This window comes from Lasioglossum baleicum, chromosome 16 (genome assembly GCF_051020765.1).
Source record: "Lasioglossum baleicum chromosome 16, iyLasBale1, whole genome shotgun sequence".
In the NCBI taxonomy this organism is placed as follows: Eukaryota; Metazoa; Arthropoda; class Insecta; order Hymenoptera; family Halictidae; genus Lasioglossum; species Lasioglossum baleicum.
The window spans coordinates 5,472,470-5,494,953 of record NC_134944.1 but is presented as its reverse complement, the minus strand read 5'-3'; the positions used below and the strand labels follow the sequence as shown (position 1 = coordinate 5,494,953).

The 22,484-nt window shown below is 38.8% G+C and overlaps 3 protein-coding genes and 1 long non-coding RNA gene across 4 annotated transcripts in view; all 4 read left to right on the top strand.

Moving 5' to 3' along the window:
* Positions 1-2,621: 2,621 nt before the first annotated feature.
* LOC143217213 (uncharacterized) lies at positions 2,622-5,162 on the top strand. The gene is made up of 8 exons (XR_013010752.1): positions 2,622-2,919; positions 3,031-3,063; positions 3,448-3,492; positions 3,591-3,635; positions 3,733-3,777; positions 3,876-3,917; positions 4,843-4,941; positions 5,025-5,162. It is a non-coding gene; the product is annotated as an uncharacterized LOC143217213 (long non-coding RNA).
* A 1,094-nt stretch (positions 5,163-6,256) lies between these two features.
* On the top strand, positions 6,257-10,630 carry LOC143216945 (uncharacterized). The gene is made up of 5 exons (XM_076440522.1): positions 6,257-6,406; positions 8,484-8,579; positions 8,678-8,743; positions 9,221-9,493; positions 9,577-10,630. The coding sequence occupies exons 1-5, from the start codon at positions 6,352-6,354 to the stop codon at positions 9,726-9,728; spliced, it is 642 nt and encodes a 213-aa protein (XP_076296637.1). The 5' UTR covers positions 6,257-6,351; the 3' UTR covers positions 9,729-10,630.
* A 3,309-nt stretch (positions 10,631-13,939) lies between these two features.
* On the top strand, positions 13,940-16,829 carry LOC143216716 (uncharacterized). Its single transcript, XM_076440016.1, has 4 exons — positions 13,940-14,302; positions 14,401-14,445; positions 14,763-14,888; positions 14,972-16,829. The coding sequence occupies exons 1-4, from the start codon at positions 14,218-14,220 to the stop codon at positions 15,121-15,123; spliced, it is 408 nt and encodes a 135-aa protein (XP_076296131.1). The 5' UTR covers positions 13,940-14,217; the 3' UTR covers positions 15,124-16,829.
* A 1,268-nt stretch (positions 16,830-18,097) lies between these two features.
* The window catches only part of Mesr3 (misexpression suppressor of ras 3), a 29,720-nt gene continuing 25,333 nt past the window's right edge, over positions 18,098-22,484 (top strand). The window contains exon 1 of the mRNA XM_076440015.1: positions 18,098-18,327. The gene's annotated coding sequence lies outside the window, so the exon portion shown is untranslated. The remainder of the gene's footprint in view (positions 18,328-22,484) is intronic.

Sequence of the window (22,484 nt, the reverse complement as noted above, 5' to 3'; positions counted from 1 at the left end):
AACTCTGTTCTCGACCCACTTTCTCGCGTTTTCAGTTTCGGAGAGGAGACGACATTGAAATTATGATCAGTGGGGATTTTTAGGAGTCAAAGAGGGTTGAAACATTGAATAGCTAACGCATGCGTTTCACTTCGTGAAGTTCAGTTTATTTCAAATGTTCTCGGATATACATTTCGAGGGGATCCGGCATCTTTCATCAAGGATTATTTATCCTTTGACTAGCCCAGCTATCTTTCCCAGTATCTTTTTGATATTAAACGCCTCAGCCTCCGCGTCCTGCGAAAATGATTCGATTGCAGTCATGCGATTCAGAAAATTCGACTGAACTTACAGTCTCTTTCATTAAGAAGTGTTATTTCAAATTGTATAAAGAAACGATATTATTTTTCTTCAATTCACGATCTTTTACAATTTTATGAAGAAACGCTGTTCTTTTTCTATAATTTACAATCTTTTACAATTTCATAAAGAAACGCTGTTCTTTTCCTACAATTTACAATCTTTTGCAACTTTATAAATAAACGATGTTCTTTTTCGACAATTTACATTCTTTTACAATTTCATAAAGAAACTATTTCTACAGTTTACAATTTTGTCCAATTTCATAAAGAAACGCTGTTCTTTTTCCACAATTTACAATCTTCTGCAGCTGTATAAAGAAACGCTGTTCCTTTTTTACAATTTTATAACGATAATATTGTTTCGACCACGAAGAAACCATTTTCCATGCTCGTTATACGTTTCCTACGATATCTCGAGCGTGACAATCAATGTTATCTGAATAGATTAAGATCGATACAAGCATTCCTCTCTCTAGGCTTCGATGTCCCAACAATTTTAATCCTGATCGTTGCCCGACAACTCGAAACTATGCCTAATCCTGTCAACAAACCAAATTTGGTTGCTGCGAGAAACAACCTTAAAAATATTTCTGCTCTTGTAGACATCGTTCTAGTTTATTTTGGGAGAACTGCGAATTGCACTTTACCTGATCGATCGGTTGCTTGGATTAATAAACATTATGCTTATCTTTATCTTCATTAATGTGTCTGTGGACTAATCTCCAAATAGGTGTTGTATACCCGATAACTCATGTAAACGCCAATACATGACGATAACCAAGCCACGGACACGTCAGCCTAAACTTATAAGTCACTAGAACTAGATAGGACCATACAACCCTTAGACCTTGCCCTTTCTACGTTATACTTTCGACAACGCATCTTTCCCACTCCCCCTTCCACATTCTCCTCTCCAAAATAAGTTATATACGTATAGAGCTGCCGAAACAGCAGTAGCAGATTTGTTCTCTTTCGAATTCAAGACTATGAAGTCACTGTTTGTACCTTGCTACGCTACTGTAGACCCTTCCTAAATAAAACCACTTTTCGATTTATGAAAAGTGTTGTACTCGAAACAACGGTTTTCAAGTATCTGACTTTTTGGGTTCGCTCTTAATCGCGTCTCTCCAAGACAATAGTATTGATTGGACAATAATTTTATCGTGATAAGAGCAAGAAAGGAGTATAATTATTTCGGCAAGCTCGAAAGCGACATTTGAGATCTTGTGGTTCTAGTGACAACACCCATCGAACGCGGCAACAATGATGAAGTCTTTGCCGATTTTGATCGTCATCGGGCTTTTCGTCCTACCATCAGGTAATTAACCATCCGTTTTCAAGCGTTAATTATAATTATTCTGCGGAACAATCGGGAATGGAACAGTGACGTTTCCCAAAATTTCGATACGTTGTTGCTCGCCGGATACTTCGTTAGTGTCGTGGATAATGGAATGAGTGTGCGAATACTCGAAATTTCGGGTTCGGGATCGAGTCGGGCTCCCGAAAGTTTGCAATATTGGAAATGACTATTGGAAGCAACTACCGATTTATATTGAAATATTGTCACAGCCACGACAACAAAACTCCTATCGGAAAAGTAGAACAATAATCCTGCACACGAATTTAGAATAAAATACTATTATTACACATAATGTATTTTAAAGTATCTTTTTTCCTCGCGAAGTTTGATAACCGACTGCACTAAAAATACAAAAATCATTCTGAACCTGCCAGTGAAAATAAAAGATCCAACTGCCAAATCATAAAACGGCATTATACTTATATAAGTACAACTTTAACTTCGAGTATCCGAATATTGCAAACTTTCGAGACTCGAAAACGCGGGTGTACCCGAACTTTGTAAACTTTCGGGATCGAGGCTTATCTACAAAAAAATTCCGGGTACCCGCACGCCCCTAGTATCTCGCACCCTGGAGCCCTTTAGTGCTCTGTAGCTTTAGTGTTAATGACTAGACTGCGGATCTTCATGCAAAATAAAAAATGTTTGCATTGATTGCAAGACACAGGAGTGAAATAAAAATTTCTTTCTTCTTTTAATTATCTGATTAAGCTGGAACCAATACGCTGATGTCTTTAAATCTTCTTAATATGTCCATTGCTTTAAATTGTGCTTACCAATTTTTGTCATAAACGCATAAAATCCGCAGTCTATTACTGACTTTATCAATATTCTCCAATCTTTTGTGTTCTTTTGCTGTTCCATATTTCACAGTCTATTTAAAAATAAAAATCCGCAGTTGATTTATAACATATGTTACGCCGTTCTTCCAAACATGCTCACATTCAATTAGGCATGCGACGGTCCCGTAAGTAGTCCGTACGCGGTGTTCAACATAAGCGTAACGACATAACTCGAGCATTCAAAGGCGTTCTAACCCGAGGACAGAGATAGAGGAAGTTACCACAGCTAAACTATGAAATAGTATAGCAAGTTTATTTTTGTTATATACGACTAATCCAGGACGAGCACTGCAATGTTACCAGTGCAGTTCCGATCTGAAAGGCGACTGTGCAGAGCCGAAGGATGAGAAGCTACAGGAATGTTCAACAACAACGAGTAAGTCCACATCACTTCTTAAATGCTCGTAGTTAGAGATTCATGTTTGATGATTATTACCGGTGACTGCAAGGCAATTAACAATTTCATCTACTTCATATCCGTCACCAGGTACCTCCACGGAAACAACGCCAGCTAGCTCGGGTATGTAAAAATCACTTCTTAAATGCTTGTAGTTAGAGATTCATGTTTGATGACTATTGCGGTAACTGTAAGGCAATTAACAATTTTGTCTACTTCAGGTACGTCACCAGGTACCTCCACGGAAACAACGCCAGCTAGCCCCAGTAAGTCCACATCACTTCTTAAATGCTTGTAGTTAGAGATTCATGTTTGATGACTATTGCGGTAACTGTAAGGCAATTAACAATTTTGTCTACTTCAGGTACGTCACCAGGTACCTCCACGGAAACAACGCCAGCTAGCCCCAGTAAGTCCACATCACTTCTTAAATGCTTGTAGTTAGAGATTCATGTTTGATGACTATTGCGGTAACTGTAAGGCAATTAACAATTTTGTCTACTTCAGGTACGTCACCAGGTACCTCCACGGAAACAACGCCAGCTAGCCCCAGTAAGTCCACATCACTTCTTAAATGCTTGTAGTTAGAGATTCATGTTTGATGACTATTGCGGTAACTGTAAGGCAATTAACAATTTTGTCTACTACAGGTACGTCCACTACTACCACCACGACAACAAAGCCAGATAGCTCCAGTAAGTGCAGATCACTTCTAAAATGCTTGTAGTTAGAGATTCAGGTTTGACAATTATTATGGTGACTGCTAGGCAATAATAATATTGTCTACTTCAGGTACATCCACGACTTCGACCACGACAACGAAGCCAGCTAGCCCCAGTAAGTCCACATCACTTCTTAAATGCTTGTAGTTAGAGATTCAGGTTTGACAATTATTATGGTGACTGCAAGGCAATTAACAATTTTATCTACTTCAGGTCCGTCACCAGGTACCCCGGATAAACCGCCAGCTGTCCCGAGTAAGTGCACATGAAGTTCTATTTTCGTCGAACGTTCTTCTCGATAAATGTTCCTTTTAATATCGATCGTAAAATTGTTAATAAATGATGTACTAATGCTCTCGGCGCGCTGGTTCGATCTGATTTTACATCAAAGCAATTTTGCAAATTAAATTAAATTTTCGACGTTTCGATCTATGTGTAGATCAGCTTTTAAGGAAACTAATAACTGCGTCTGTGAATTATTAAATAGAAAAACTAGTGTTACTATCATCTCTAAATTAAACATTGAATGTCAAAATTGTGTATTTCGTTACTCACTTGCGTAATGAATTTATTTTAACTAAATTGAAATTTTATGTAATAAAATTAGATCGAATCAGTGCGTCGAGAGCATTAGTATATCATTTGTTCTTCTCAATACATAATTTCGGCATACGTTTATCATAATATTATAATTCTATTATGTTGATACATTCGCTCGCGTTCGTCACTTCACTGAGCATTAATTTGAAAAAATTTGGGGCGAACGAGTATTAGTTCGAGCAGGGCCCGCTCTAGGAGGGGGGGGGGGGACAACCCGGACATTTGTCCGGGGCGCCATTTTGGCTGTAACTGTGAGAAAAATATTGATGTGTTAAATACCCAATTAATATAAAATTTGCTTTTATTAAAATAAATGCTCTTTTATTAAAATTTAAATAAAATGATTTGAAAAAAATATTTATATATTCTTAAGGGGCGGCAATTTGTCTTTTTGTCCGGGACGACGTAACCGCTAGAGCGGGCGCTGGTTCGAGTCGTCGACACGCACTATTATTTCAACGCTCGAGACTTTTTTTAATTCGTGATGGCAGTTCTCTTAAAATTTGACTTGTACTTTCTTTGTAAGTAATGTGGATGTTCGAGTTGACGCAAGCTTGATTTATGTGGTATATACTTTTAGATGCAAGAGTTAGCAGTGTCATAGTGGAACGTTTATCGAGTAAACAGGTGTATGCTGACGATCAGCCAAAGACAGTCTGTGTGAAGATTATTACAAACAGTAAGTTCTCATATATGATACAATATTTCGTTGGAAGTTGGAATGAACATCGTCCAAATACTATATAATTTATATATTTTCAGCAACGGTAACGAGAGATTGCGCCCTTAACACTGCGTGCACAGGAGATAATTGCTACGCATGTGACACCGATGGCTGCAATTCAGCAACGTCCGTCGCTGTGTACACGTCGGCGATGTTTGGCCTTCTTGCTGTCGTATTTATGACACGATAAGATTATTAGTTCATATTATTCCGCGCTTATATGAAGCGGAGAGCGTTTGCATAGTTGGAAATAGTTGGAAGGATATATGAACCTTAATTTATGTATGTCATACAATTATGCAATTTTTCATGAATTCCGTCAGCTCCTCTATACATAATAGCTGAAATATTAAATACCGTTAAACGTATCTGGTCTTTTTTTTTAACCGACTACGAAGAAGGAGGAGGTTACTCAATTCTTGTTCTTTGATAAATTGCAATCGTCAATCCTTTAATCCCTTGCCTTACAATATTCTGTCAGACTCGCGATGAAGATTTTGAACAGAGTCTAATAAGTATGTTATTAGTCTCCTTTAAACCGAGATGAAATTATATTTTGATTTTGTTAACGTATCGTTATTGAAGAAAATCTATGCATACGAAAGATATAAATTTTCTCCTTTTTTAGAAAATTACGAACTATGTACAAAGAAAGTTCTAATCACTGAACTAATCGTAGGGCAAGGGGTGAATGTTCAATGTTAACTTAATCTGCTCTATTGCAGTTTTGCGAAATTGCATTTTTCATATGATTCACTCTACGACAGGCAGTTCCAACCTATTCTCCTTCGACAACTGCAAGGTCCCCCACCATCGAACCTCTTTACAATGTATGCGTGTACATCGCGTCGTGCGTGAGGGGAACTTCCCACTACTATAACGGTGAAGTCTAAGAGTGGGGGAAGAATCTAAGCGGGGAAGGTGCCTCGAATAGCTCCGGAGCTACTCGTTGGAACTCCCTGGTCTACGATTTTATCAATGGTCCAATGCAACACCGACGTACGGATTGACTCCGTAAAAATGTTCTGTTCTTCCAGAAGCCATTCGTGTTGTCTTGAGAGAACTATGCACTGCACGTTTGTATTGTTTAATCGATCGATGACTACTATGAATAAACTTTATGCTTATCTTTATCTTCAGCATTGTGTTTACGGACTAATCGCCAACTAGAAACAACAGTTTACACGACTTGACTGTTTGCGTTCCCTCTTAATCTCGTCTCTCTAAGCCTGTGGTATTAATTGCACAATAAGTTTATCGTGATAAGCAAGGGAAGAATATAACTATTTCAGTAACCTCCCAACGACAGTTGAGATCTTGTAGTTCTAGTGCTAACATCCATCAGACGAGTACTCCGCGACAACTATGATGAAGTCTTTGCCGATTTTGTTCGTCATCGGACTTTTCGTCCTACCATCAGGTAACTAACCATCCGTTTTCGTGCGTTAATTAACCCGCGGAACAATCGGGAATGGAACAGTGACGTTTCCGAAAATTTCAGTGCCGCACTATGGGCCAAACCGACGAACTCTGTATAAAAAAAAAACAACTTTCGATAGAAATGAGATAGAGCGATGAAATTTTTTTTAAATGAAAGCTGAAATTTTGCAGAATATGGGATAATTATGGAGATTCTCCTCTGGAAACATATTCCATGTGCCATTTAAACTGTGGTGCCCAAGGTGGTTCGGAACCCAACTTATAAAAACTGTAGGTCCCGTCGCCAAAAAATCCTAACAGGATTAAGTGCGACGTAAAATAACCGATAAAAAAAATTATGGAGATTCTGGTACGAACGTTTTATTAACCTTGAAAGAATTCGTTAAACTTGCACAATTTCAAGAAAATTGTGGTTTCTCCACTACCGCGCGCGGAAAAATTTTTTTTTTTAACATGCGACACATCATTTCCCGTAGATTTTTTCACGCTGATTTCAAATCTGGTATCGAAATTTGTCTACGACCTCAGGATTTTGCAAGAAATCGATTTTTGTGAACACAACTTATGAAATCATTTTTTCATAACCCACTAGTTTGAAGGAATATTGTATTCTCATATATAAAACACATTAGAAATAATCATAATGAAGTGTTTGAACGTTTACTTAAAATTAGCGTGAAAAAATCTACGGGAAATGATGTGTCGCATGTTAAAAAAAATGTCTTTCCGCGCGTAGTATTGGAGAAACCACAATTTTCTTGAAATTGTGCAAGTTTAACGAATTCTTTCAAGGTTAAAAAACGTTCGTACCGCAATCTCCATAATTATCCCATATTCAGCGAAGTTTCAGCTTTCATTTTAAAAAAATTTCATCGCTCTATCTCATTTCTATCGAAAGTTCTTTGATTTTGACACAGATTTCGTCGGTTTGGCGCATAGTGTGCCGTGGACAATAGAATGGGTGTCGAGTCTTTTAGTTCTCAGTAGGTTTAGTGTTTAATGACTTTATCGCGTTAAAAACAGCATTACAATTAGTGTTTCTGATTTCTCAACATTTTTCATTTCCCGGGAAATGAGAAATTAGACTATATTTCTCGAGAATTCTCTAGAATTTTTAATAAAATATAAAAAAATATTGGAAAACTTATGATATCTGGAATATCGTTGATAATATTTATCGAAAGCGCGGAAAACATTAACTCAATGTTTATTCCTGTCCAATATGTACATTAGGGTAGACCTAAGCTGTGCTTGGAGAAAAATTTTTATCGAGATACAATGCACGCAGCTATCCAGTATTGTTCCTTGAGTTGAGAAAAAAATTTGTGCAAAGTTTGAGATCGATCGGATAAAAGGATGACGTGGCGCACTTAAATTGAGAATTTTGAAAATTGTGTAATGCACCTTAACTATAGAACATGGGACATCGTTGGATTTGTCTTTTTTCTGAATAGGAATATAGAATAATTATATGACCTTTAAATAAAAATAACGATGACCTTGAAATTTCGAAATATGGTTTCCAAAAATTTTTTTCATTTTGCCATTATATTTACCTTATCGAACACTGCAAATTTCTCCTCCAACTTTTTTTCGTATAATCACAAGTAAAAGAGATAGTTAAATAACTACATTAAAATGCAGCATATCATTCATCTCCGAAAACATGTTATAAAATAAATGAGATTCATAAGAATTTTCTTAGATTTAAATTAACTAACCAATTATAAAATTTCTCGAGAAATTATCGAGAAGGAATTCTCGAGAAGGAACACTAATTACACAATATTTTTATTCTGTTCTTTTACTGTTCTATATTTCACAGTCTATTTAAAAATAAAAATCCGCATTCGATTGATAACATACCCCGTTCTTCGAAACATGCATTCAATTAGGAATGCGACGGTCCCGTAAGTAAGTGTTCAACATAAGGGTAACGACATAACTCGATTATTCAAAGTAAGGCGTTCTAATCCGCGGACAGGGATAGAGGAAGTTACCAGCTAAACTATGAAATACTATAGCAAGTTTATTTTTGTTATATACGACCAATCCAGGACGAGCACTGCGATGTTACCAGTGCACTTCCGCTCTGGACGGCGACTGTGCAGCTCCGTCGGACGACAAGATAAAGGAATGTCCACCAATACCGAGTAAGTGCACACTAGTTCTTGTATGTTCGTAATTAGTGATTCACGTTCGACGATTATTACGGTGTCTGCAAGACGACTAATAATTTTGTCTGCTGCAGGTACGTCCACTACGTCCACTACTACCACCACTACTACCACCACGACTACCACCACAACACCCCCAGGTAAGAGTGCATATTTCTTCTTCTCGAATGCTTGTATTTGTGTGCATTCTGTATTTACCGCCGACGAGACAGCAATAATAATAATAATAATTTATTATGAACGGACCGAGGTCCATTTACACAAATGATTACAATAGTACAAAGACTTAACATAAATTACTAAGAAAGGACATGCATAAAAAGAAAAAAAACTGTTGGTATAAAGGTACTGATATTATATTATATGTTCTGAAATCCACTCTCACGAATATGCCTTGTTGGTAAATCGTTATTAACTTTCACTTTTATTGGAATCAATTACATACATTTAATTGTATGTGAGAGAACAGTTGATGACAAAAGTAAAGTTTATTGGAAAATTAATTCGATTGGTTGAAACGGTTGAAACGCACTATTATTTCAGCACACGAGTCTTTTTTAAAGGCGTGATGGCAGTTCTCTTTTTCAACTTGTAAGTAATGTGGATATTTATTTCAGATGGAAGCGGTGCAGGAGGTGACGGTAGCGGCGCAGGAGGCGAAGGTAGCGGCGCAGGAGGCGTAGGAGGTCAAATAGTTTACGATGGCGAAGGAATTCAAGTAGTTTCCGGGGACGAAGGAGATGAAGACGAAGAAGCAGGAGGAAATGGTGGAAGCAATGTGGTTCCTGCAAAGGAAAGAGTGAGCAGGGCCCTAGTGCACCATTTCTGGGGTAAACAGGTGTATGCTGACGGTCAGCCCAAGATGGTCTGTGTGAAGAAGAATACAGACAGTAAGTTCTCCTATATGATACAATATTTCGTTGGAAGTTGGAATGAACATCGTCTAAATACTATATAATTTATATATTTTCAGCAACGGTAACGAGAGATTGCGCCCTTAACACTGCGTGCACAGGAGATAATTGCTACGCGTGTGACACCGATGGCTGCAATTCAGCAACGTCCGTCGCTGTGTACACGTCGATGATGTTTGGTCTCCTGGCTGTCGTTTTTATGACACGATAGGATTATTAGTTAGCATTATTCCGCGCTGATATGAAGCTGACAGCGTTTCCATGTAGTTGGGAGGATCGACCTTAATTTATGTATGTCATACAACTATGCAATTCTTGATGAATTCCGTCAGCTCTCTGTATAGCCTACATAATAACTTTCGTTAAACGTAACAGATCTTCTGTTCAAACGTTCGATCCGCCGCAAATAATAATCAACGATTGCGTTGTATATATGTACAGTACGTGTAATTTGTAAAGCCGCGTTTACAGTAGGCAACCATCAACGTCAACCTCGTTCAATTAATTCGTTTACATTATGATTATGAGATCGTCATCCGACATTTGGTTGTTCAATCCTGGCTAGTGCAGTGCGCAAAGAGATATTAAATTGTTAACTGTACGTAACGACTGTATTTCTTTCTTTGATAATTGCAAAATTGTCAATCCCTTAATGTACAATTTCAACTTAATCTGCTCTATCGCTGTTTTCGTGTAATTACATTTCATCTTGGGAGAACTACGAAGTACCCGTTCGCATTATCTGATCGACCGGTTGCTTCGATTAATAAACCGTATCATCCTTATCTTTACCTTCAGCATTGTGTCCGCGGACTAATCGTCCAACTAGGAAAGCCGGTTTTGCAGTATCAGACTTTTGCGCTCGTTTTTAATCACGTCCCCTCAAAGCAGTGGTATTGATTGGCGCGGCCTATTGAGATAAGTTTATCGTGATAAGCAAGGGAAGAGTATAAACTATTTCAGCAAGCTCTCAGCGTCATATGAGATCTTGTGGTTCGAGTATCAACACCATCGAACGAACAGCCGGCGTCAATCATGATTAAGTCTTTACCGATTTTGATCATTATCGGACTTTTCGTCCTACCATCAGGTAATTAGTCATCCATTTTCGAGCGTTAACTAACCGACGGAACAATCGGGAAAGGAACAGTGACGATTCTCTCAAAATTTCGATACGTAGCACAGTGGGACCTTTCGTCCAAATCGGAGACAAAATCAAAGAACTTTCGATAGAAATGAGGTAGAGCGATGAAATTTTTTTTAAGTTAAAGCTGAAACTACAGAATATGGGAAAAATAGGGAGTTTACTGTACGAACGGTTTTTAATCTTGAGAAAATTCGTTAAACATGTAGAATTTCGAGAAATCGATTTTGCAATATCCTGAGGTCGTAGAAAAATTTTGAGACCAGATTTGAAATCAGCGTGAAAAAATCTACGGGAAATAAAGTACAGCATGTTCAAAAAAAATTTTTTCCGCGTGTGTTATTGGAAAAACCACTATTTTCTCGAAATTGTACAAGTTTAACGAATTTTCTCAACGTTAAAAAACGTTCTTACCATAATCTCCCTACTTTTCCCATATTCTGCAAAGTTTCAGCTTTAATTTTAAAAATATTTCATCGCTCTACCTCATTTCTATCGAAAGTTCTTTGATTTTGTCTCCGATTTGGACGAAAGGTCCCACTGTGCGTCGCACAGTGGTCCAAACGGGCCATTTAGCTGGACAAAATTATTCTAGCATTATTTTAAGACTTAAAGCCGTAGTTAAGTAGGTCATTGGATTCGTCTTGACATCAGCTACAACAATATGTAATAAAAAATAGTTAGTGACATTTAAAAAATTAACGTGATCATATTTTTTATGGTAAAGAAAGACTTGTGAAATTTTTTTATTGGAATTTATAGATCCTGGATTTAGCAGCTCTGTAAACCGGTTAGATATTTTTCATTTCACAATTATCGAAAGTACAAAGTTGCTTACAAGGAAATTGTTCCGATTAATTTCTTTATCCAAGCACACATTGTGACACAAAATAAACTAAAACATTTTAATCTCTTTAGTGCTCAGTACGTTTACTGTTAATGACTTTATCGCATTAAAAACAGCATTGCAATATTTTTAAATTTTTCTGTTCTTTTACTGTTTTATATTTCACACAGTCTATTTAAAAATAAAAATCCGCAGTTGATTCATAACATATGTTACGCCGCGTTCTTCCAAACATACTAACATTCAATTAGGCATGCGACGATCCGGTAAGTAGTCCGTGCTCGGTGTTCAACATGATTGTAACGACATAACTCGATCATTCAAAGTAAGGCGTACTAACCCGAGGACAGGGATAGAGGAAGTTACCAGCTAAACTATGAAATACTATAGCAAGTTTATTTTTGTTATATACGACCAATCCAGGACGAGCACTGCAATGTTCCGCTCTGGACGGCGACTGTGCAACTCCATCGGACGACAAGATAAAGGAATGTCCACCAATACCGAGTAAGTGCACACTAGTTCTTGTACGCTTGTAGTTAGCGATTCACGTTTGACGATTATTACGGTGACTGGAAGGCAATTAACAATTCTATCTACTTCAGGTCCGTCACCAGGCACCTCCACGACGACAAAGCCAGCTAGCTCCAGTAAGTGCACATCACATCTAAAATGCTTATTTTAGAGATTAATGTTTGACAATTATTATGGTGACTGCAAGGCAATTAATAATATTATCTACTTCAGGTACGTCCACTACTACCCCCACGACAACAAAGCCAGCTAGCTCCAGTAAGTGCACATCACTTCTAAAATGCGTGTAGTTAGAGATTAATGTTTGACGATTATTATGGTGACTGCAAGGCAATTAATAATATTGTCTACTACAGGTACGTCCGCTGCTACCCCCACGACAACGAAGCCAGATGACTCTAGTAAGTGCACATCACTTCTAAAATGCTTGTAGTTAGAGATTAATGTTTGACGATTATTATGGAGACTGCAAGGCAATTAATAATATTGTCTACTTCAGGTACGGCCACTGCTACCCCCACGACAACGAAGCCAGATGACTCTAGTAAGTGCACATCACTTCTAAAATGCTTGTAGTTAGAGATTAATGTTTGACGATTATTATGGTGACTGCAAGGCAATTAATAATATTGTCTACTACAGGTACGTCCACTGCTACCCCCACGACAACAAAGCCAGATGACTCTAGTAAGTGCACATCACTTCTAAAATGCTTGTAGTTAGAGATTAATGTTTGACGATTATTATGGTGACTGCAAGGCAATTAATAATATTGTCTACTTCAGGTACGTCCACTGCTACCCCCACGACAACGAAGCCAGATGACTCTAGTAAGTGCACATCACTTCTAAAATGCTTGTAGTTAGAGATTAATGTTTGACGATTATTATGGTGACTGCAAGACAATTAATAATATTGTCTACTTCAGGTACGTCCACTGCTACCCCCACGACAACGAAGCCAGATGACTCTAGTAAGTGCACATCACTTCTAAAATGCTTGTAGTTAGAGATTAATGTTTGACGATTATTATGGTGACTGCAAGGCAATTAATAATATTGTCTACTTCAGGTACGTCCACTGCTACCCCCACGACAACGAAGCCAGATGACTCTAGTAAGTGCACATCACTTCTAAAATGCTTGTAGTTAGAGATTAATGTTTGACGATTATTATGGTGACTGCAAGGCAATTAATAATATTGTCTACTTCAGGTACGTCCACTGCTACCCCCACGACAACGAAGCCAGATGACTCTAGTAAGTGCACATCACTTCTAAAATGCTTGTAGTTAGAGATTAATGTTTGACGATTATTATGGTGACTGCAAGGCAATTAATAATATTGTCTACTTCAGGTACGTCCACTGCTACCCCCACGACAACGAAGCCAGATGACTCTAGTAAGTGCACATCACTTCTAAAATGCTTGTAGTTAGAGATTAATGTTTGACGATTATTATGGTGACTGCAAGGCAATTAATAATATTGTCTACTTCAGGTACGTCCACTGCTACCCCCACGACAACGAAGCCAGATGACTCTAGTAAGTGCACATCACTTCTAAAATGCTTGTAGTTAGAGATTAATGTTTGACGATTATTATGGTGACTGCAAGGCAATTAATAATATTGTCTACTTCAGGTACGTCCACTGCTACCCCCACGACAACGAAGCCAGATGACTCTAGTAAGTGCACATCACTTCTAAAATGCTTGTAGTTAGAGATTAATGTTTGACGATTATTATGGTGACTGCAAGGCAATTAATAATATTGTCTACTACAGGTACGTCCACTGCTACCCCCACGACAACAAAGCCAGACGACTCTAGTAAGTGCACATCACTTCTAAAATGCTTGTAGTTAGAGATTAATGTTTGACGATTATTATGGTGACTGCAAGGCAATTAATAATATTGTCTACTTCAGGTACGTCCACTGCTACCCCCACGACAACGAAGCCAGATGACTCTAGTAAGTGCACATCACTTCTAAAATGCTTGTAGTTAGAGATTAATGTTTGACGATTATTATGGTGACTGCAAGGCAATTAATAATATTGTCTACTTCAGGTACGTCCACTGCTACCCCCACGACAACGAAGCCAGATGACTCTAGTAAGTGCACATCACTTCTAAAATGCTTGTAGTTAGAGATTAATGTTTGACGATTATTATGGTGACTGCAAGGCAATTAATAATATTGTCTACTTCAGGTACGTCCACTGCTACCCCCACGACAACGAAGCCAGATGACTCTAGTAAGTGCACATCACTTCTAAAATGCTTGTAGTTAGAGAGTAATGTTTGACGATTATTATGGTGACTGCAAGATAATTAACAATTTTGTCTACTTCAGGTCAGGACCCAAGTTCAGCCCCGATAAAACCGCCAGCTGACCCGAGTAAGTACACACGAAGTTCTATATTCGTCGAATGTTCTTGTCAATACATAATTTCGGCATACGTTTATCATAATATAATAATTCTATTATGTTAATACATTCGCTCGTGTTTGTCACTTGACTGGGCATTAATTTGCAAAAACGCGGGAGCCAACGAGTATTAGTTCGAGTGGTCGAAACGCACTATTATTTCAACGCTCGAGACTTTTTTTAATTCGCGACGGGCAGTTCTCTTAAAATTTTACTTGTTCTTTCTTTGTAAGTAATATGGATATTTGAATTGACGCAAACTTGATTTATGTGGTGTATACTTTTAGATGGTTATGGAAACTCTCTTTTTGGAAATTCAAGAGCGAGGAGGGCCATAGTGGAACGTTTCTCGAGTAAACAGGTGTATGCTGACGGTCAGCACAAGACAGTCTGTGTGAAGATTATTACAAACTGTAAGTTCTCATATATGATACAATATTTCGTTGGAAGTTGGAATGAACATCGTCCAAATACTATATAATTTATATATTTTCAGCAACGGTAACGAGAGATTGCGCCCTTACCACTGCGTGCACAGGAGATAATTGCTACGCATGTGACACCGATGGCTGCAATTCAGCAACGTCCGTCGCTGTGTACACGTCGATGATGTTTGGTCTCCTGGCTTTCGTATTTATGACACGATAGGACTATTAGTTAGTATTATTCCGCAATCATATGAAGCTGACAGCGTTTGCATGTAGTTGGAAGGATCAATCTTATATTATGTATGTCATACAATTATGCAATTCTTCATGAATTCCGTCAGCTCCCTACATAGCCTATATATTAAATATCGTTAAACGTATTACGTCTTCTTTTTGTTCAAGCATACGATACGCCGCGAATAATAATCAACGATCGCGTTGTATGTACTGTACGTGTAATTTGTAAAGCCGCGTTTACAGCAGGCAGCCATCAATCTCAAGTCGTTCAATTAATAAGTTTACATTATGACATCGTCGTCCGAGAGTTGATCTTTCAATCGTGGCTAGTGCAGTGCGCAAAGAGATATTAAATTGTTAATTGTGCGTATCGACTGTACTTTTTTCTTTGGTAATTGCAACCGTCAATCCTTTAATGTCCAATTTGAACTTAATCTGCTCCATCGTTCTTTTGTGAAATTGCAGTTTTTCTGTGATTCACTTCTGCGATTCGATCGTCGATCGTGATGAGCAATTTTTGCGTGATTAATTACAATTATTATTATGCAACGATCAGATCGTTCAACCGCAAATAGACTAATCGTAAGACCGCGTTTACACCAGGTAACTTTTGGTCTACCAAAAGTTTTAAAGTTTAAAGAATGATAGTCGATTATATCTGATGCCGCAGAAGTTAAAGTACTTCAAGTTTTCCTTCGTACATTCGTTCCAAAATCAGCCAGACTCGAAAGGCCTCCACAGACAGCTTTATCACACAAATCTACACTAGAATTGTTCATTTGCAGCTTGAGGGTTGAGGCGTTTGTCACGGTCAAGACCGATGACGCATCTTGGTGTCATGTCCTAAGTGCGCTGAATACCGCCTGATTTTCAAGCAGAAAAATCGGGGAAAAATGTAATTAAATCCCCAGGGTGTATGCTATGTTTATCAAGATCCGTTTGCTGTCTAAAATTGCTAAATGTAATTGTGTTAACTAACAAATTAGAAGGGCGACTGAGTCGATCAACCTCAAGTCGTTCAATCAACATGTTTGCATTGTGACATGGTCGTCCGACATTTTCTTGTTCAGTGTGCTCGTTGATGTTGAAAAATCCTGAATGATTCGTTCCTAGAGCGTTCCTTCCGCAGGTGTGTAAATATGTACTCGGAATTTGTTGCTTGTTCGTACTTTTTCACGGACAGAAGACAGCAAACGAAAGTCTGTTCGGGACGATCAATTAACCGTTCGGCTATTAGTAGCCGGCTCGCAGCAAATGAACGAACGAGAAGGCTAACGAACCCGACGGCTACACGTTCCAGCCATATTATCCGTTCCGTCGAAGCTTTCTTCGTGTAAAATGATTCTCGCGCGAGCGCGACGAGAGTATCGTTATTCCTGATCGCCGAACGAAATTACCGTACGCCACGATACATCGCGACCCGCGGTTTCTTTTCACTTTCCTATTACGAGCGTTCTTTCGTTAATGTTTCACGCCGAGTTTCCAACGAAGACGTCCGTTAGCACGATACTTTCCCGGACAAGAGCGGCTTAAAGTACAACGTCGGTCATGACCCATACGAGGTCATTGATGGTTTTTTGAACGGCACTATATACATATCGTATGTGTATGTGTTCTTAACTTCGTAATCCAGTCGCTGATGTCACGACGAGTTCAATGATCTGGTATACTATGACCTTCGCGAAAGACCTTGAAGACACATCACCTCCTGCATCTATCAAATATTGTGCAATATTTTTCTGAAAGTTATGCTCATAGGAAGGTGAGAGGAAGGTTCAAAGAATATCTGTCATACTTGTTTGTATGTATTTGTATATGTATTTATTGTACATATAATATTTGTGTATATGAATAATTATATACACTACTTTGCAAAAGAAAGAAGCAGCCGGCCATATTCATTAGCAACGCGTAGAAAATCAAACAAGAACACAGTAAGTTTTGAAAAAGGATTCCGCTGTTTAATTAAATAGTTCTGAGGATACATATAATACAAGATGAACATTATAAAGCGTTACACAGACGAATATCTCCAAAAATATTGATTGTACGCAAAAATATTTCAGATAGAAGTTGTTCAGTACCGAGGGTCGCATCATGCGGTGGGGCTTTTATTTTTACCGGTGGACACTCCGGACTGAGGTGAAGGTCAACATTCTTTTTTTAAATGGAATGTCCCATTTTTTATACCATAGATCGATCGAGTATCAAATTCTGAGTTGACCTGCATATGTCGTAAACCTAATAGTGAACGAGATATTATCCAAAGAGGAAAGAAAATTGTTTCGATAATATCTAATTAATTATTAGATTCAGGACATATGTACTAATACCAGCGTATTAGTTTCAGTTTAACAAGATAATTAAACGATGAAAGAAATTTTTATTTGGCACCTGTGTCTTGCAAACAACGCAAACATTTTTTATTTTGCATAAAGATCAGCGGTCTAATAATAAGGATTCGACTTCGTATAAATTCGAGTGGTCGCTAATGACCTAGACGTTGATGCGCGACCTGTACAAATAAATTAACAACAAAAAGAAGAAAATTGCAGAAACGAAGAACTGGGAAATCTATCAATTGCTGCAATCGGCTGCAGAAACCTTTTGTAATTCAAGAAACAAATATTATATCATTTTCCAGATTGTTTATTCGGACGTCTGGTCCAATGTGCACTGGTTGATGCAGCGCGGGGACCGCAGAAAGGACGAGCGGTGAGCGATAGTGCATCGGGCCGAGAGCGCGTCGTCACGGGAAGGGCGGAAGGACGAGAGGGAGGAAGGAGCGGCGGCCGCATTTAATTGCACGGGGAAGGTGCATCCTGTGGAGTGCATACGGGTAAGAGTTGCGCGCGCCTCTTCGTGCTGGTTCGTGATCGTTCGTGTTTGTTCGTAGCCGCTCGTGTTTGCTCGTGTGCTCGAGCAGCTCCGGAGCCGGGAGCCGAGCCCTGAGCATTGCGCGGTTCGCTGTCATCCTCAGTCTGCTGACGGCCGTCGCGCGCGTAACATCGTCCCGACGATTTCTTCGCGATAACGGAGTGTTGGCGATCTCTCTCATCACAAGAAGGATCATATCTGGATCGGTCACCATGCTCTTCGATCCTCGAGCTTGAAAACTCGATCTTCACACTCCATTCTCATCAGCAACAGATTGGACTCCGCTCCCGTTCATCGCTCGCGAACTTCCGTGAGTACATTCTTGTGTGTGTACCTTTCCTCTTCGCGTGTTCTCGCTTCCTTTCTGTATGTGTTCGCGCGTGTTGCCACCGGTATACATTTGTGATCTCGGGAGCGATTCGAAACGCGCATCCGCCCGCATCGCGGAGAAAGCTGCCCTGTCACACGCACGGGACAACTATACGAGTACGCCGAATCGTGACGCAAACAGAACCAATCCAATAGCTGTCCTGTATCGCGAGTACCAGCTCGATTTCGCGGACGTTCCCCGCACACGGAACCGCGAAGTAGCTCGACCTCCACCAACCATTTCCACTATCACCCATTCAGCCACTGCGCTCCACGCAAATCTCTGTCTAACTGCTGCCCACCGTGCCAAAGGAAACGCTCCGTCCCCGGTCTACTATTTGGACTCGTCAGACTGCATAGCTGACCCTGCTCCACACGCCGTATCATTAATATTTTCTTCTGTGTACGCGAACCTGTATTTTTCTATGACTTTGCTAGTTGGCTAGACACCTCGCAACCTTTCGGCGACCGGCTGTTTTCCGTGGAAAACTTGGATTTTACCACGTTTTTATTAGCTCGCTTTCTTGTTTGTTTGTTTGTCTGTTCGGTGGCAAATTTTGCAATTGATTTTAAACTAACTTCCTGATTAGCTAGAGACTTGAAATCGGTTACATGGCTCGGAACTGGATGACAATGCATTGTTCAAAAATTATTTATATGAAAGATTTATATACGACATTTTGTCTACAACTTACCTTAACCCTTTTAACTCGGAGATATTTTCATTTTAAAATTAAACGTTTCTCTCGGTCTAGAATATTTTCATTGTATATGATTTTTGTTTATTTTTTGAGTATGTGAAGTTAAATGCTCATAATTATGACAGTGGTATCTCAGTGAAGATTGAAAGAAAATGAGTTTATCAGTTATTTCACATCACATTATTTTCAACTAAATTGAGTCGGTCATTTTTACGATAGCGTCAACAATGAATCGTTGGAGTGCTCGTTATCTCAGCATTACGTGGAATTCATTTAGTGTTAATATCTTTTCCTTGAAATATCTGGAAACAAGAAATACATGACCTAGACCTTGTGTGATTAGATACGAACGTATTTAGTAATGTAAACAATTTTTAGTGGTGAGTCACCCCTCGACTGCTAAGGGTTAATGGCCAATAGCAGTTTCAATGGCCAACGGGTCACCCCGAGTAACGGCATCTAGTAATTTCGTTTGGGATTAGAATGTAAAAGCAGGTTTTTTTCACGCTGGGGTCTATTATTTTTTATTCACTGTTATTGTGAAGCTGCACCCATGAGGAATTGTTCAAGAAATTTATTTCTCCAACTATAACGGATAAACTGTATTAATGCTGAATTGGCAGTTTTGATTTAAACTTAAAATCATATTTTATTGCTTCTTATTTATATTTCAAAGCAACGTTACTATTTGTCTTACGATTGTTACTCACTGCATATATTTTATAGTAAAAGATTCATGACTCGTAAGACTGTTTAAATTTGCTGAAAAATCTAGTAGCTTATAATAATAGAAAGTTAAGCGCGTTTAAACATTTCAGAATAAGGTAAAAAGATTTTTACTACGATTTTGGTGTAGGGTGCCAATCATTGTCCAGTTCACCCTATTATTAAAACAATGCATGAATTTTTATTGGCTTGTTATCTTTCTGAAGCAATGTAAAATAGTCGAATTTAGTACTCCGCAAAAGAAATCTTAAAAAGTTGTTTCCTATAAAGGTCGTGCTTTATGGTCATTTTGCACACGGAAAAAGTGATTATATTGTTTTAGGGTTTTGTTTACATTTTATCGATAACGATTAAAGCCATTGATACAGGTCTCAAGAATTTTTCTACTAGACCGATTTCCAAGAAACCATTCCGCGGGCGTGTCCCAGGTACCATAATCGAAGCAAACAGAATGATAACGGTATGAAAACAATCGAGCCGTCCCATGATTAATTTAATATCTCGCTTATCTCGTGGTCGAGATAGACACTGAATTTCCGCCATATTTTCTCGACGTGATCTTGCTAAAGAAGAAAAGTTTTACAAAATACCTCTTTTATTTATGTAATCAGGTAAATTGCAATTATTGGAAAGTCTTTCTTGCATATCATTTCGTAAATCAATGCTTCTAATTAATTATAGAAAAAATTAGGTCGTTCGGTACAATTATAAAACGGTTATTCTGTTTTAAATGGCGTACGAATGTTTATGGGAGGTCGGTGTAACTGTCCTTTAGTTTTCGGGCCGGGCCGCTCTAATTGGCGGTGCTTTGTCCCGTTGCGGAAGAAAGTTGGAAAGTTCTCGTTGTCCCGTTCGCTCGTTCGATCGTCCGGGGTGCATGGTCCCAGTCGGGGGCAGACACCTGTGCGCATCCCTGTTCTCTTGCGAATTATTTCGAGCATTCGGCAAGCCCGCCTCCGCGCCCGCCCCCGCACGCGCGGTACCGAAGACTTCCGGCCCGGTGGGTTCCGTGTTTTCGCGCGCAGTTTCCGCCAACAAAGGCATCAAAGCGTTCGTTAACGGTGCGCGTCGCGTCGCATAATTGAAAAGAGACCGGTCCGGTCCATTATACGGCCGCTGCCACCCTCGAGAACCACTTTCCTCGGCTTTCACGAACGGAAAACAACCATCTCGCATCGATCCGACGACGTGGCCTCTCGCCTACTTTCTGCGACAGTTTCTTAGTCGATTTTCGTCGTCCAGGTACATCGTTGCGACAATTCAAATGGACAATTGACCGATCGGTGTCAGGTTTTCAGTGGAATTTAGCTATTTTAACGAATATTGGGTTGGCAAGAAAGTAATCTCGGTATTTTAAGGTGAAATAAAACCCAATTCTGGGAAAATTATGAAGTTTTATGAGCGCGGAATTACGAAGCTACCAGGAAAGATGGCAAAAGATCGTCGAACAAAATGGAAAATATTTTACGGAAAATATTTTATGGAAGTTCATTGCTTGAATAGAAAAATTAGGTTTTATTTCACCTTAAGTCTCTTAGACACCGATCAATGAGTTTTATAAATAGCCTCGTTTTTAATACATTTGGGGTAAAGAATAACACAGGATAAAAAGTAAACAAACAGATTTAAATTTATTCATATAAAAATTCTTTTCAAAATTATTCAAAATTAAACATTTCTTTCGATCTAGAGAATAATTCCATTCCTTATTAATTTTTTTCTTTGTATTAATATAAAATCGATATAATACCTCATACAATACGTAAATGTGTAGTAATTCATTAGATACCCACATATTTAATAATGTAAACGATGTTGTGAATGATGGTACAGCAATTTTTAGTTTCGGGTTAATATTTTTTGTGCGTGATTCGTATAAATTAACCCCTCGTCGTATTTTAACGATTCACACTCGTGTATGATGAAGATTTTATGCAAAGTCTAGCAAATATGAATGTTACACCTTTCTCTCTAAACGTGATAAAATTTGATTCGTTTATAATCATTGTTTAAGCATTAAAACAAATGTAGCCGTGCAAAAAATATAAATTTTCTTCTCTTTTCTACGACATTTTTGGGGTAACTCGCAAGAAAATGTTACGGCAAGGGGTTAAATCAGTAGTATGCAACAAATAATTTAAATTCATCTAATGATTTTACACTTTTGTTTTCCACTCATTCATTTTGGTTATAAGTGCATCAAAATCCTCTGTTAATTAGTCCCGAACCAAAGCGTAACAGTTCGGCAACGCTGTAATTACTGAAGCAAATCTGGAATGGAAAATCTCGAGGAAGAGAATCATAATAAAATTGGAAAAGTGATTAAGCGACTTCTGGAGAAGATTTCTGCGCCGTCCGCGTTTCAAGTAATGCCAACGGTGGATCGATAAAGTAAGCCAGGGGAACGGAAATTCGCAAAGATTCGCGGTCCGTTGATTGCATTCGGGTGCCTCGAGTGCAGCCACGATTGCAGTTGCACCTGTTGTTCGGTCTGTTCTTTCGAGAATGGCAGGTTCCCTATTTCCAACCGCGCGCGAAGGAAAGAGAAACGCGGAATCGCGCGGAATGGAATCGCGAATGGCACGCACGGAAATTGGATTAGTGTGTCAGGTAAACGCGGGACGTGGACGAGACACGCTCGCGATCACTATCGCACTCGGGCCCGCGAATT